This window comes from Diplotaxodon limnothrissa, linkage group LG7, assembly GCF_057381915.1.
Source record: "Diplotaxodon limnothrissa isolate DT_005_m linkage group LG7, D_limnothrissa_male_GT1.1, whole genome shotgun sequence".
NCBI classification, from domain to species: Eukaryota; Metazoa; Chordata; class Actinopteri; order Cichliformes; family Cichlidae; genus Diplotaxodon; species Diplotaxodon limnothrissa.
In genome coordinates, this window is record NC_140602.1 from 28,988,274 (window position 1) to 29,004,481 (window position 16,208).

General features: G+C 41.4%; 2 protein-coding genes across 4 annotated transcripts; both read right to left on the reverse strand.

The window, feature by feature from the left end:
- Positions 1 to 4,363: 4,363 nt before the first annotated feature.
- LOC146628465 (sepiapterin reductase-like) lies at positions 4,364 to 15,445 on the reverse strand. Its single transcript, XM_085359556.1, has 4 exons — positions 14,979 to 15,445; positions 5,633 to 5,923; positions 4,950 to 5,160; positions 4,364 to 4,695 (listed from the first exon to the last, which is right to left on the reverse strand). Exons 1-3 carry the CDS (start codon positions 15,298 to 15,300, stop codon positions 4,970 to 4,972), a joined length of 804 nt encoding a protein of 267 aa, XP_085215682.1. The 5' UTR covers positions 15,301 to 15,445; the 3' UTR covers positions 4,364 to 4,695; positions 4,950 to 4,969.
- LOC146628466 (uncharacterized) lies at positions 8,936 to 13,667 on the reverse strand. 3 transcript variants are annotated; one of them, XM_085359552.1, is made up of 3 exons: positions 10,622 to 11,075; positions 10,351 to 10,464; positions 8,936 to 10,173 (listed from the first exon to the last, which is right to left on the reverse strand). In XM_085359552.1, the coding sequence occupies exons 1-3, from the start codon at positions 10,854 to 10,856 to the stop codon at positions 8,936 to 8,938; spliced, it is 1,587 nt and encodes a 528-aa protein (XP_085215678.1). In that variant the 5' UTR covers positions 10,857 to 11,075. The 3 variants fall into 3 exon arrangements, with proteins under 3 accessions (XP_085215678.1, XP_085215677.1, XP_085215679.1); XM_085359551.1 differs by having other exon boundaries at positions 10,324 to 10,464; XM_085359553.1 differs by lacking the exons at positions 10,351 to 10,464; positions 10,622 to 11,075 and adding an exon at positions 13,478 to 13,667 and having other exon boundaries at positions 8,936 to 9,973.
- Positions 15,446 to 16,208: the final 763 nt, after the last annotated feature.

The following is a 16,208-nucleotide window of genomic DNA, read 5'->3' on the forward strand; positions in this document are numbered from 1 at the left end:
GGACACACAGGCTCACAGAACTGCACAACATGACATGTCACACACTTGTTTTTCTCTAAAGTATCATCTGATGTTTGTATAAGGAGAACTTTGGACTATGGGGAGACTGTTATCATTTCCAGTAAGGTCTAACTGTGTGATGTCATCATGGGTTATATAAGGATGGGGAACGGTCCACTCTTTGGAGATTGTTGCTGTACGTCAGTCTTCCCATACTTCTGGTTCAGAAGTGTGTAATAAAGATCACTATTCTGACATCTACTGAGACCATGCAGTCGTTTGTCTTCTCCTCAAAACTCGAATCATGACAGAGTCTACGAACCTATCAGAAGCTTCTTCAGCTCAGAATGGAATCGTCTGGAGTTTTCTTATTAATTAACAATAAACTTAGTGTACATGTACTCCTAAATCTGATGAAAGTGATAAAAAAAATAGACAGCTCTGTCTCTCTTTATTCTGACATTTAACTAATTCAAAAGACATTTCAATATTTATCTAAAACAAAAGTTTACTCTAAATTGATGTTGTACAGTAAAAATGTTTTATGTTTTCTCCCTAAAGTGTAAATATCTGGTTACAAATGTGAATATCCTGCTGTGTACTGAAATCCCTCTTGTTTTGCATAGAAATATACTGAACAACATAGTAAGCATAATATATAAAATAACATTTACCTGAGTTTTTTCTTTGAAAGAAGCCTCTAATGTCCATTCTTATATTTCAGTACATAACTGAAATCGATTTAGTCGGGGAGGGTAAGAACTGAAAATATGAAATAAACACACGTAAGCTAAGACTCTCTAAAGAAACAGCATTTGTTCGGCTTTTCATTTCGCCATTTGTTGATTCGCTTGAAGAGCAAGTAACGTAATATTGGTCAAGTGATCAGTTTGACATCAATCTTTCGTGATGCACCGTCATATTTACATTATTTGTACGGTACGAATGATTTGCTTTGGTAACTGGTCAAACTTTAGCTCTCCTTAGTATGGCTGGCTCCGTTTCTCAAACAGCGCACTCACAGGCAGCAGCTGCCCCGCCCCCTCGCTCAGTCGCTTAGTGCCTGAGCTCGGATCATACCAATATCAGGGGGGATTCACGCACAGTCGTAAATTCCCACAGTGTGCACTATGTGCTTCAAATATTGTGTGTACTTTTTGTTTTATATAGTTGTCAGCCAGGCATCTAACTATGAAAAAATTACACCCCAAAAGACCCCGGGCTTCTGACAAAACAACCCGGGCTTAAGCCCAGTAAGCCACCCCCACGCTCCGCCCCTGGTCTGCATCACATGTATTCTGGAAGTTCACGTCCACACAGGGTACCCAACCCTTTAATCCCTGTAGGTCACTCTGTGGGTGGAAGGTGGGATGATGTCACGTAGGGCTGCACGATTAATCGTTAGAAAATCGCGATGTCGATTCATACTTATGTGAGATCTCATTTCCAAATGACAACGATTTAAAAAAAAAAAAAGAAAAAAAAAGACGACAACGACGATTGTACCGCATTTTGATCCGGGACGTAATCTGCATGAAAACAAGGCTCACTCTTCCTGCTCAACAAATGACAAGGGCGGAGCCTTATACCACGTGATACAGAAGCTGTGCCGTGTGATGCTAAAATTAGCAGGGAAAAAACAACGTTGAGCACGTCAGGGATGACGAGAAAGTGACAGGAGAAAATCTGTCCCGGTCAACCACCCAAACATCAATAACGGGAACCTTATACAGCGCTTCCCTATACACGTCGAACTCCCGCAGGCACAAAGAAATTACGGAGGCTATCACTTATCACCTGACCAAAGATATGGCTCCCATCAACACTGTGCAAAACGAGGGATTTAGGAAAATGATCAACACCCTAGACAAACGCTACACAGTGCCGTCCCGCAACTATTTTTCTATTGTTGCACTACCTGCTCTATACACGCAGCGTCCAGCAACGGAGACGGAATTTCAAGCAGTACAACATTTTGCGGCAACAACAAAGCGTGAGACATTTGTTGTTTTTATGTTTATTTATTGTTTTTATGTTCAGTCTCAACTGTTACGAAGTTGATGTGCAGTTAATAAGTGCAATAAATATTTATACTGGAAATATTTATACTGGAATTTATACTGTATACTGGAATTATTATACTGGAATTTATACTGTATACAATAAATATTTATACTGGAAAAGAAAATCGTGAGAGAATCGTGATCTCAATTCTAAGCCAAAAAATCGTGATTCTCATTTTATGCAAAATCGTGCAGCCCTAATGTCACGTCTACTTTCAGGTTTCTGCGGCTAGGTGGATAGTCAGCTGTTTTCTGTCCCGATGACAAACAACGTTTCCTCCGCCATTGGAGGAAATGTTGTTTGAGGGTCGTCTGGCGATTCCTGCAGACGGTGATCGGCGCCATCAGTGGAGAAACTGTCATGCCTGGTTGATGATGATTGAGGTGTCCTGCTGCTGCAGATAATAATCAATAATCAGTAAACCCCCAAGCCCCACCATGACGTGACAAACGCATCTGTGTATGTGTGCGCGCGTGTAAAGTTAAAGTTGCTGCTCGGGGTAAACGTGTTGAGAAGAATTACAGTCTAACTCAGAACAGCAGGGGAAGCCAGTGAGCAGCTGTCATTAGCTGAGTACGTTTAATCAGGTTTTTATGCTGCGTCTGTTTGTAGGTTTGAAGGTGAACATGTGGAAGAACCCACACTGAGTCAGTGAGATCCAGATGTTCACCTGGGCAGATGTTCAGGAGCAGCCTGGTCAGCGGTTTGCCCTCGGAGAAGGCATCAGAGAGACTTTGTGATGTTGGAGATCTGCAGCTATCGATTATTTTGGTAATGAAGTAATTGGACAAGGAACACTTTTGTCTTCTTAATGAGGAATAATAAACATTAAGAGAAAAAAACAGAATGAACTGCTCTTTTCTATTTTAAAAACGGCAATGTTTTAAAGTTTAACTGTAAACAATATCTATGAAAAATTGTTTTAATTTTAATCTGTTTCAGATTACAATTTAATTTAATTAAACATCGACTTAAATGCAAAATATATAAGATATATACACAACCTTAACTAGGCCATTAAAATGTACCTTTTCTCTTCTTGGAAGGCTTTCTTATGTTAATAGGAGGCAAGTTTCTGTTGTGATGGTGTAGACATGAATAATTCAGTGTTTAACCTAAAATCCTTCCGGTCAGTAGCTCACAGTTTTACTAGCTCACATTAATTTTTATTGTCTTGTGAAAAAAGCTTTTATTTTTTAGGTTTTTCAAAACAATACAATATTATATATTTTTCCACTTTTAATCTGAAAAATGTTACAAAGCCTTCAAATTAATCTGGTCTAGTACACCCCACACCCTCCTTTAGACTCACCCTTGTTCGCTTCCATTTAAAATATGATGGCTCTATGATTTAAACATGCATCAGGCTAAGTTCACAGCTCATCTCCAGATTTCAATAAAACTTCTGGAGCAGATTTGTCTTTGTGTGAAACAAACTGTGTCAAAGTTTATTGGTCGGGCGCTCCTGCAGCGGTCTCTCACTAAAGGGTTTAATGGTGGTCACAGGAACAGCTGCTGTTATCTTTCACTTCGCCTGAGCTCCGCCTCTTTGCTCTTTGGTGTGTAAACAGACTTTGCCTCCACATTAAACTGTGCCAGAGTCCTCACCACTGCCGCTGTGGTGTTCTCAGTGTTTCTGGGTAAAACTGTATTACTCGATAAATCGTTTCAGGCTTACACATGGCTCATTATTTTTAAATTATTTATTGTTATTTTGTATTTTTATTTTAAAATGAAATTTTCCATTATTAGTTTCTTTATGGAGAGTCCTGTGTGACCCGACCAACGCACACACTGTGTGTGGGTCGCACACAGGACATCAGTCAGCTGACAGTCATGCTTTGCAGTCACACTGAGGTCAAAGGTTAGTTTGGAGCAGAGAATATAGTGATCAAAGTGGAATAACTCTGCTGGGAAGACAAAGTAGTCACAGCTGTGAACAGGTGACAGGAAGTGCTCCTAGCTAAAAACCCTAGTCAGACTTAAGCCCAGCTTTGCTACCATATCAAGACGACTCATTCATCATCTTTTTCGTCCTGTAATGACAACGAGGAGGTGGAGAACACCTGAGCTGCAGCCATTCCTGTTCTCGGTCGTGTTAAAAGTACCTGCACTCACCTGCTGTAGTTGAGCGTGAAGGTGAGTGGGGTCAAGGGCTGCATCTCTGCTGTTAACCTCAGGATTTGATCACTTCCTGTTTGTGTGATGCTGTCTGAATAAAGAGTTTGTAATTTATGGAAGAAAACAAACAAACAAACAAACAAACAAACAAAAAAACAACAACACACAAACTGACCACACAGCTACTCTCAGATTTATTTCTAACTTGACCAATATCAAGTTTACAAAAGTGAACTCATCACAAAAGAAGTTACATGTCAGATGCACCAAGCAGCACGAACACCAAACGGATCCACTTAAAGCTCTTTAACAAGTAAGGCACCTGAAAACGGCTTCAACACAGCACGGGAATCAAGATGTGATGAGATCATCACAGGGAACCAGCATGAGATATCAGCGCCCTCTGCTGAGGTCATGCTGGTGCCATCTTTTTATACAGTCTGTGGAATGTGTATGGGTCGACCCGAGCTTACGTTAGGGTCTGCGCCGATGTCATCAGGAAACTGTGGGCTAAAAGAAAAAGAAAAAAAAATCAAGGAAAAAAAACCCAACAACAACAACAACTAAAAAAACATGAACATTTTGCTCAGAAACCACACACGCAGCCAGCACGTGGGCAACGTGACAGTGTTTATTCAGCCCAACATTTTAATTTTGTAGAAGCTTTATCTTCTTCCTGTTTATTTTCTTCCCTGAACTTTTCACTGTTTTACTGAAGCTCTTTCTGACCTCAGGTTATAGTGAACCAGAACAGCGGGACGCACCTGTGCTACCTGCTCCGAGTCTACAGGTCGTAGACATCGACGTGAGCACCGGAGGTGTAGCTGTCCTCCAGAAGCAGCTTCATCAGCTTGGCGCAGGACGCCTCACAGCTCAGCAGCTTGCCTTCGGCGAACTGGTCACTAAAGAACTTCCTGATGCTGGGGTCAGCTGACCTGGAGCGAGCCTCCACCTGCATGGCCGTATCCAGCGGTCCTGGAGTGGTCACAAAACAAGAAGTGATGACATGGACAGCATGAAGCCTGCTACTGCTCAGCATGGCTAATGAATCATTATGACAGATTTCTTCAGCTCGGTCTGGTATGGCAGGCCAGAGAGGTCAAAACTAAACCGCTTTCAACCCCCCCCCAAAAAAAAACACATTTAAAAACATTTAAAACTTATTTTAAAATTTTAATTTTGTCCTTTTTCACAATGAATTCATTTTATTTTGTTTACAGTCTGAATTTTATTTTTTTTAAATTTTTTTTTACTATTCAGCTAAAAGCCATGGAAGTATTTTATTAAACCCACATTCGTAATCTGTGTCCTCACATCCTTCAGTTTGATTTGAATTTTGACCCTTTCAGCCCTCCATACTCACATCTGAAGTATTTTGCCTTCAGTGAGCTTCTTGTCTTTTCATGGAAAACCGAACCAGCTCAGCAGGCCACGCCCCCTGCCTCACCTGGTGAATAGCTGAGCACCCGGACGTCCGGCTCCTCCAGTGCCAGCACCTGGAACATCATGTCCCGGGCAGCCTTCCCAGTGCAGTAGAGTGCCCAGGATGGGAAAGGCTTGATGGCGCAGAGTGAGCTGATGTTCACCACGGTGCGCCTCAGACCTGGGCGCTGCGGGAATGCCTGCAGCACCCGGGCGGTGAGGCACCAGGCGGAGCTCACGTTCAGCGACAGGTACGAGTCCACCTCGGCGAGGTCGCTGAAACTCACAGCGAAGCGTGACACGTCACCCAGAGAGGCTGGAGGAGGTGAGGTAATGAAGGTCAGAGGTGAAACCAGCATGAATCACAGAGGTTTAAAGAGTTCATGCATTAAAACATCAGGAAGCAGAAACATTAAAATTCATTTGGATTATTTAACAAAATCAATAACAACATGTTAAAAAAAAAGTGATTAGGAAGAAGCAAAAACTTACAGAATCCCCCCAACATTCCACCCTTTAGCATCCAGTAATCATAACAGGGACTTGATAAAAGACTATGAAGAGGGGGTTTAAAAGCAATCAATTTTGAAATAATGAATGGCATTTTAAAGATTAATTGGCTCCGATCTTTCTTAAAAAATAATAATGAGATCTGGTTCTTGATACCATCTCTTATTTTCAACAAAGTTGGGGGGATCCAATTCCTTTTAGTATGTGATTTTGAAATTTCTAAACTACCCATAAAACTTTCCAAATTTCATCAACAAGTTTTGTTAAATTGGAAATTAATGTTTAAAAATAACTTTAGTCCCCACAACGTTACATTGTGGAATAATAGGGTGATATTGAATCGGGGGAAATCTATGTTTGTGGAAGAATGGATGACAAAATAAATTTGGTCTGTGACACATAATGGATGGAAATGGACATATACTTGAATTAAACAGGCTTAATGAGAAATATGACATGAGTTGCTCGTTCGAGTTCTATAAAAAGGTTTCACAGAATATCCCAATAGTCCTTGTAAATACGATAAAGAACAATTTTTCAAATATAGGGCTTTGGAGTTGACGTCACGCCGCAATGCATTGTGGGAGCGCAGCTCCATTTTGGGGGTCTACGATCCAAACAAACACACTGTATTGGAACGGCGACTACGACAAGAAACATGCTTAAAAGCAGCTCGAAAGAAAACGGACGGTATAGAGATCGATTGCGTCCAGAGGCGAAGCAGCGGTATTTGAAAAAAATAGAGTGCATCGCAAATCTGGACCCATACGACATACGGCAGTGGAGTAAAGACCCAGACGACTTACCGCCACTGTCCTACCCCGATATCTTCACCTATCTTGTTTGTGGAGTAAGTGCTTACACTGCGAACCAGTTTCGTAATTACAAGTCACTGGAGGCGCATATCCAATTTACAAATGGCTGGGTGCAAGATTTGGCTATTTTCAAGCCGCCAAAATCTGAGTACGTCGTCATTCATACCAAGGTAAGTCAGCTGGAGTGCATCGAGTGACATAGCCATTTTCCACCCCCCACCATAATTAATGTTATACCTCTATCATTGAACTGCTAAAATATCGTTATCATATTATGTGCCCATAATTGTATAGTAGATGCAAATTAACACATTGATAATCGGGCAAATTATTAACGCCAATCAGTGTCCTCCCTGTCTCATTTCATTTATTGTCTTTACATCAACCTTGTCCTTGCATGTTACAGGTACTGCACTCCCAAAGATTGAATGAACCTGCATTACGACCATGGGTAATTGTAAGCACCACAGGGAAGGTCGAAACTGCACACTGCACCTGTATGGCCGGAGTTGCTGAGACCTGCACCCATGTCGCTGCACTTCTGTTTAAAGTGGAGGCAACAGTGAGGATACGTGGCACAAAGACAGTCACAGATGAACCAGCTTACTGGGTTTTGCCGGGGAACACAACCAAGATACAGCCAGAGGTTGGCCATAACATTGACTTTACATCTTCAGCAGCACAAAAAAAGACTCTTGATGAAAATATAAACGGACCGTCTGTGGTGAAAGGCAGAAGAAGCCGTCGTTCAAAAAGAAAGATTCCCTCTGCTACGTTTGAGGAGTTGTCACCAGTGTTAGACACACTTCAAAAACACAATAAAGCAGTGTGTTTGTCTGGATTGGAGAAATACTACACATCACACACTGTACAGTCATCCACATTACCACTGTCTCTGGCGTGTTTGCACAGCACAGGTGCACAGTCCCTTGGCCTTACCGAGCTACAACTGCACTGCGTAAAGTACATAAACACAGCAAAAGTTACTGAAGAACAGGCAGAAGCTATTGAGGTACGCACAAGACTGCAACACAAGAGCCCAGAATGGTATGCTTGGCGTGCTGGGAGGATCACAGCTTCAATGATGCACGCTGTGTTTGCCACCACTGTAGAAAAACCCGCCATTACTGTGATTAATCGTGTTTGCTACCCTGTTAACTCTGTCTGTAATGTGCAAACAACTTGGGGACTGGAGCATGAACAGGATGCTCGACATGCCTACACCCAGACAATGTCAGCATGTCACAAAAACCTACAGGTCCGTATGTGTGGTTTTCTTGTTAACATGGCTTTTCCTGAAGTAGGAGCATCTCCTGATGGACTAACCACGTGTGAATGCTGTGGGAAGGGGTGCCTAGAAATTAAATGTCCATTTAAATATCGATGTGACAGCATTCAGCAAGCGTTGAATGCACATGACAAAGACTTCTGCCTCGAGTTGATAGCAAAAGGACTTAACTTGAAGAAGACACATCGCTTCTACTCACAAGTGCAAACACAGGTCTTTGTGGCCAACGCAAAGCACTGTGACCTCGTGGTATGGACACAAAAAGACATGGCAATTTTACGCATCTTCCCAGATGTGCACTTCTGGGAATCACATTTAAAGAAAGCTCAGGAGTTCTTTCAGAAGGTGTGCCTTCCTGAACTTGTAGGAAAACATTTCTCTAAGCGAAATGCAGCCCCGAGTGGTCACAACGTTTTTTCTTCTGGTGTCTAGTTTTTTGTCAGAAGTGCATTGAAATATGTATAACTTGATTTCAAACGTGCAGCACTTACCATGTACCAATTGTCAAAGTGTGAAATAAAGAGTGCAAAGCAGTTATTTGTTATCTTGCTTTTATTATAACGTAATTTTAGTGAAACAAAGAGTTCAAAGTGATGATAAACTTTCGCTTATAGTATACAGGTACAGAAATGGTTACATAACGCAATGTCAATGTGTTCATACAGTCACACATACAAAAAACTAAAAAGGTTTTCCTTTTTTAAACAATTATTAATTAACAAGTACAAGTCTCAATTGTGCCTGGTTTCACTACCACACTGGGGCACATGTTAACCAAAACACAACACACCCTCACAATTTTATCAAGGAATGTAACGTCTTCACCCTCACATGGAAGAAGAGAACGGATGGGCATGGTAGTATGTAGCATTTTGAATTTGTTGCGCAAACTGCCAATTACTCGTTCAACATGGATTCTTAGGTGTGCAATGGCTCGTGTATTTTCTATGTCCTTGGCATCTAGTTGACAGAAGCCCCTTGTAAATGCTGGGATCTTTACCTCCGCACACATCATTCCCACCGCATCTCTGATGTCAAAGCCTCTGTCAGCCAAAACTACATCCCCTGGTAACAGCTTGTTAAGTATGCCACATTGCTTTGTGATGTGTTTATCTGATGCACGGCCCCCCCACCCCTTAGAAATGAATGAAATTGCACCTTGTGGAGTAATCCCGATCAGATATTTCATGGTGTGTGTACCCTTGTAGTGTGAGTACGTTTGAGCACGAGCCTTTAAATTAGATGGTCGTTCTGTACGAATTTCAAAACAGTCTACAATGATGGCTACACGATTTCCAAAAGTGTCTGTAAATTGTGGTGGCATTGTTGCTTGCAAACAGTGCCTCTCTGGCCAGTGTACAAGTATTCCAAAGCGGGCATACAACACGTCAATTGTATCAGAAAAGACAGAAGAAAGAGTTTTGTGGGAGACATTGAATAGATAACTAAGATGCTGAACAGGAAGATCAAGTCTAAGTCGCATAAGTGTGAGTAAAAGCATTTGGAAATGTGACAGTTTCTTTGATGCTGGTAGGAAAACTTTTACATTCTCGAGCACGGACATAAAAATAGCAAAACAAGTAAAACCGGTGTAATATTTCACTTTTTCCGTGTCACCCTTTAAAAAGTTTTCATTCAGCTCTGTCTTGTCCAACTTTGATTTAAGCTTTCTGTTCTCCTCCAGCAGCTGGTTTATTTCTGCTCTGCTCTGTACACAGCGCACACAATCATTTGTCAGTTGTTGATCTTCTGTCTGTTTCTCTCTGATATCAATGTTTTCTGCATCTGCACCCGTTACCTCTGCTTCTACTTGTCCAGCACAAATTTGGCCCTCAGCCAAAATAACAAGGTTGTTATGGTGTTGCTCTTCTGTGGTGTCCATCTCTGGCTGCTCTTCTGTGGTAACTTCTGCTGAGGCTTCACCTTCACACTCTGCTGCTCCATTGTCAAAGCCTGTCCAATAAAAAGAGTGCAAATACACAAGGGAAGTTTTAAATGGTTTATACATTAAGGCCGTATGAATACTCAAAAATGTTTGTGTTAATTGACTAAGCTCAACTTTTAAAATAAGAGACTGTGGCTGGGCGTGCGGTTGTCGTTTACCTCCAAATAGTACTTTATTTTGTTGACGTTGTGTTCGCCTCCTGTGACGGTCTGAATGTGATGTTCGGGTTTCGGAGTGCCCCATGTGTAGCGTTGGTACCCAGTCTGGATTTGTTTGATCCATTTCATAGGCAGGCTTCCCTACAGTTGTGCGAAACAATTAGCGAATCGTTACATAGCACATATGTCTGCAAAGTCACTCCATTCGATGTTTGATCGCAATTTCTATAACTTCCGAGACCACCAACGGTAATATTATTCAGCTTTGAAGTGTGATAAGAACATATTTAGAACTTACCGGAATGAAAATGTCGTGAGCACACCAGCTGATATCTGGAGACGTAACAGAACTTGATATCAACTCGTCTCACGGCTGCTATCCAGGCTAGACGCCTTCGTTTGGTAACATCCGATACATGAGCTCCTTCATGTTGCTTCCAGGTTGGGAAAGCATAAAAAGACAATCCAACCTTATTCCCGTGCCGGTCGTAAGATCGAACATTGCAGCCGAGCACACAGCAAGTACGAACCATGGCTATGCTATCGCTTCTAGCTTAGACCCCCAAAATGGTGAATCGGGCTAAAATCCTTTCCACGCCCACCCCCGTGACATCACGCTCCAAAGCCCTATACAGACTCCAAATTTACATAAAATTAAACTAGATGGACTTGACTTGGTTAATGAAACATGCAATAATCAATTTAGATTATAACAAATCTGAGATCTCGTTGATCAGAACCAAATATTTAAAATTTCCAATTCCCCCAAATTTAAAGAAGTCCATTTTAGAACTACAAAAAATATTTACCCCTCCAATGAATTTATGAGAGACAGATTTAAATTTGTGTTAGACAACTGTTATATTTGTAAAACAACTTTGGAAACAACAGAGCACATGTTCTATGGATGGGTGACAATCCAGAATTTATGGAAATCTCTCCATGTCCTAAATATTGATTTTTGGTCTTTTCAAAATATTCAAATTGGAGTAATCCTTAAGGACAAAAATAGTGAGTTTTTAGTTAACAATCTCATTATTATAACTAAGTATTACATTCATAAATGCCGATATGCTAAATCCCCCCCTTCATGGCCTGCTCTTAAAAACGAACTCTCCCTGTTCCGTAAATCTCTTAAGCTAATAAATAAGCCCCAAGCAATCAAACTGCATAGATTTTTAGAAGAGTTTGATTTTTCTTAGCCCCTTATTTAAGTTATGCGTCTTGTTTATGGAACCTCACTTTTAGAGATTTTATGATCCCCCTTGTCTCCTTTATTTCTGTTCCTTGTTTTTCCATTCTTTTTTATTGTTATTTATTTATTTTTGTATTGGTTATTCATCTTTTTATATTATTATTATGTAGATGTGTGTATAAATGTGTACGTATGCATTTACACACACACACACACACACACACACACACACACACACACACACACACACACACGTAGACCGCGAAGGCCGGGTCCTCCGAAGGATGCAGCCGACGTTTCGGGACACAGCTACAGTCCTCCTCCCTGAATTTGCCTCCTCACTGGAGGTTTGAATTCCATTCCCTCACATTTAAGGCATTCATGAAATATTAACTACAAACTGATACAAACGTGTCGGTCACGTCATCTAAACCGCAGACCAGGCACGTGCAGAGGGGGGGGGCTAGAGGGGCTTGAGCACCCGCCCCTTTCCTGATGGGTGCCCAAGGTGCCCTTTTGTTGAGGCAACTTTTTAAAAAAAAAAATTATTATTATTATTTTTTAATGTGTGTGTGCGTGCGGAGTCCTGTCTGTGCCCCTCAACAATAATATTTAACTATTAATCACAGTTTTGCTAAATAAAAGGATCTGGCTTGCATCAGTCACATGATCACATTTAACCAATGATCGCCCTTGACGGCAGAACGCGCTGGTTACGAGCCGGGAACGAGCTCACAAAGAGCACGCGCATTTGTTGCGGTCCGGAGCTGTAGGAGAAACACAAGTTAACTCAGAGAAACAGACTGATGCTACAAAACCAGTAAGTAGGTGTACAGCGCACACTGTAGTGTGTAGCACACAGGAGTATTAGCTTATTACGTACACGTTGGTAAGCTGTCTTGTTGCAACTGACGAACTGAAACAAACGAGCGTGCTGTGCAACAGCGCGACAAACATTACCTGTCCTTTTATTAACTACACAAGTAGTGCTGGTCATAGCTGCTGGCTACCTGTGTAAGGCTGTCATGGGTCTGTAGCTCTGTCACCGTTTTAGGGAACATATTTAGTTTTAAAGTATTTAGAAACATATTTAGTTTTAAAGTAAGTTACAGGGCTTTTCCTGCCTTTCTGGAGGGATTATATTTCACTAAAAAACGATCTAATATGCATGTCCACATTAGGGCTGCCACAAACGATTGTTTTGATAGTCGACTAGTCACCGATTATTTTTGCGATTAGTCGATTAATCAGATCATCATCCATTGGACGTAAAACGTACAGCTTATTGCACCAGCAGCATCTGCTCATATATAACTATCATTAGCTTACAGCTTTAAGTGTTTAAGGTATGTGCTAACTAAAAATAAAGACAAGATGATAGTTTGTTTCAGTGAAGTTTAATAAACTCCTTGCTATCTAAAATATAACAGGACACCGGAGTAGATTCTCCAGCATCTCACACTTCTGATAATCAGCTGTCTGCTTGACGTTTATTCAGCTGTGTAAAAACTATAACTTTAATCTCAGCCAAACAGATTTACTCAGGAACAAATAAAATACTAAAAAAAAAGAAAAAAAAAAAGCCAAACAATAACATTTTTAAGTTATCTAAGTGACTCATATGTTTAACCTGAGTAGCGAAAGACGGCGGTGGGTTTGAAAACGATTTGCCGGGAGTCCGGTGTTCTCACGGCTCTAGTGAGCCTTGCCCCCGGCTAGCTATCGAGCTAGTGGGTAACAGACGTCTCCGAAAACGTCGGAGCGCTTTTGAAAATATGCGGTGTCTTGATAAACTGAGCAGATATTTCAGGTTTCCACAGCTACATTCTCGCCTGAAAATATGTTAAACGTTTATTTTGTGACCCAGAAAGAATAATAAGAGTAATATTAAAACTAACTAGCTGCCGCCATTGTTGGAAACTGAGCTGGGCCGCGCTATGAATTCTGGGACAGAGCTACTTCTTCGGGGTTTAACGGCAGCTGGCATCCTTGTACATGCAGTGCTGCCATCTTCTGTTTCAATCCGTTATTACACTCTTAAATCCTACTACATATTCCTGCGTCTTTTGTGATCTTACAAAGCTTCAAACGACGCGTCGACTATTAAATCAGTCGTCGACGATTTTGATAGTAGACATAATCGTGACTAGTCGACTAATCGTGGCAGCCCTAGTCCACATAATAATTATTATAATTATAATATATTAAAAAACACACGCTGTATTTTAAAGAACATACATTAAGAAGCAGATTATATAAGATTTATATTTTAAATAAGACAAAATTTGGATTTTACAGCAGTAAAATGATTGTATCTCTACAGTTTAAAAATGTAATAAGCTTTGCCCTGCACAGAGTGGATAGTGAAACAAATGGAATCATCATCAATACATTATTTCATATTTATTACTTCCCTCTCCTCATTGCTTTATTATTGTAGCTCTAGTAATAAATAATAATAAAAAAAGATTCTGGATCAGCACCATGATGCCCATAGTATATACAGTATTCTGAAGAAGGTCTAAAATGTCCCTGTGTGTGCATGCATGTGTGTGTTTTATTTAGATGGATTAAAAAAAAAAATTACTCATGATATAACATTGTCCAGACATGCCTGGTAAGGACATGAGGAGGAAACAGCAGGAGCTGTGTGAGGCTACTAAAGGCAGGGCTATAACATTTTTCTGTCATCATTTTATTATAGATTAAGTGTAAGAGTTGTTAGGTGTGGATAATTAGATTATAGTTTATTGCAATAGCAAGTTGTGCCTTGTTCTCACATAGCAAGTGGAGAGTGATATATGAAATGATGGGATGGAAGGAAGAAGAGAAGCAAAGAGTGAATCACAGGCAGAGCCTAAATTATTTCTCACAGTTTTTGTTGCCTTATGGTTCCAAGCGCTGTCACCAATCTTTGCATTTTGTTATTATCTCATGACACTTGTTTAATCAGCTACCATCTCTCCTATGGACTTTTTAATGTCTACAGTCTCAGATCAACACAGCCCTGCCCTCCAGCACTATCCACAGCAACCCCTCAACAGCAACATTGTACCCATCAGGTAAAGCATCGGCTACGTTTGCTTTGCCTTGTTGCCCATATTAGATTCTTGATGAATGTGTGTTGTTGTTATGCAGCCTGGTTCAATGTGCCCCTTTAAACCTCTCTGCACAGCCCTGCCGCAGACCACATAACTTCACTTCCAAAAACAAACATTTAATTTACAAAACTGATTTTGTTTTTCTTCCAAGTCACTGAGCTAATTTACCACAGGCAGCGAGACAGGCTGCGCATCTGATTGGACGAAGTGAGGGCGTTACAGGTGCCTCCTCTTCAGACATCACTTAGCAGCACAGCCGTGTAATAATAATAATAATAATAATAATAATAATAATAATGATGATGACTTTCTGCCAAACACACACTAAACACACGTGACTCCACGCAGCCCGTCCTCACCTGCGTTGTTGACCAGCATCACGTGATCCATCTGCTCGATAAGCGCGTCTTTCGCGGCTCTGATAATTGCCTCTAGCCCCTCCGTCCGACCCACGTCAGCCACTACGCTCTCCACCCTGAGCCCGGCTCGGCCCGCCTCTGAGGCGGCCAGCTCTGCCTGCACATCATGGAGGTCCTCACCAGAGCGAGCCGCCAGCACGAGTCCGGAGCCCGGCGTCACCAGCCGTGACAGCTCCCGGGACACTGCCCGGCCGAAGCCCCTGGAGGCCCCGGTGATGATGCACAACGCTCGGCCCAGACTCGCAGACTCCGCGGAAGACATTGTGGTGATGATTAGTGATGGCCCGCTTGAAGCTGACGCTCCGGAGCGTGTGTCGAAAAAAACAACACACTGGTTCAGAAGCACTGTGTCGAGGCTTGCTTCGTTTGGCAAAAGTCACGTGACCAGTGACGTCCGAAGCTTCATTACGCACGTAACTGCTTCGGTACCTGATTCAAACGGATATAAGGAAGTGAATCATCCACGGGATTCGTGGAGTGTGTTGATGGTGACAGAGAGCGACGAGGTGATCATTCCACTGACAGATATGGAGCCAGCGAGGAAGAGAGGACATTCTGGCGTGTGGGAATATTTTGAGTTGATTTTGCTCAATTCATTTTATCTGCCGAAGTGAAAAACTTGAAATGTCCAAAATCATGTTTTCATAATGTAAATATCATTACAGCATATGACTTTAGGAACACTTCCATGTGAATTAAAGCTAATGAAGACTACAACAATGTATTTGACACTATACGTACATTACATTGCTACACAGTTTAGAAAATCATTTTGTTTATTGTTTTTAGGTGATAGTCTGCAGGACCCAGGAATACCTGCATATCTACCAGCTTGCAGTGTAGTTCCTGCACTCCACAGCCTCTTCTGTTCCATGCAAGTGGATTTTCTCCAGGGCAGGAGAAACTATTTCTAAGAAAAGAAACAGACTCAGCCAGCGCACAGTAACACTAATCCTCTTTTAAAATGTAAATAACAAAAGGGCTACCTTACATAGATCATGTTTTTACTTTGCAAGTTCTTGATTAGGGGTGGGTTTTGATTATCGCTTTTCTGATTACAATCCATGCTAAATTGAATAAAGTGATATTGATTCATTAAAATCCCGTGTCGATTTGTAAATTAACGTTATTATGCCTGAAACGCCAGCATCTCAGGTTAAACCTCACAAC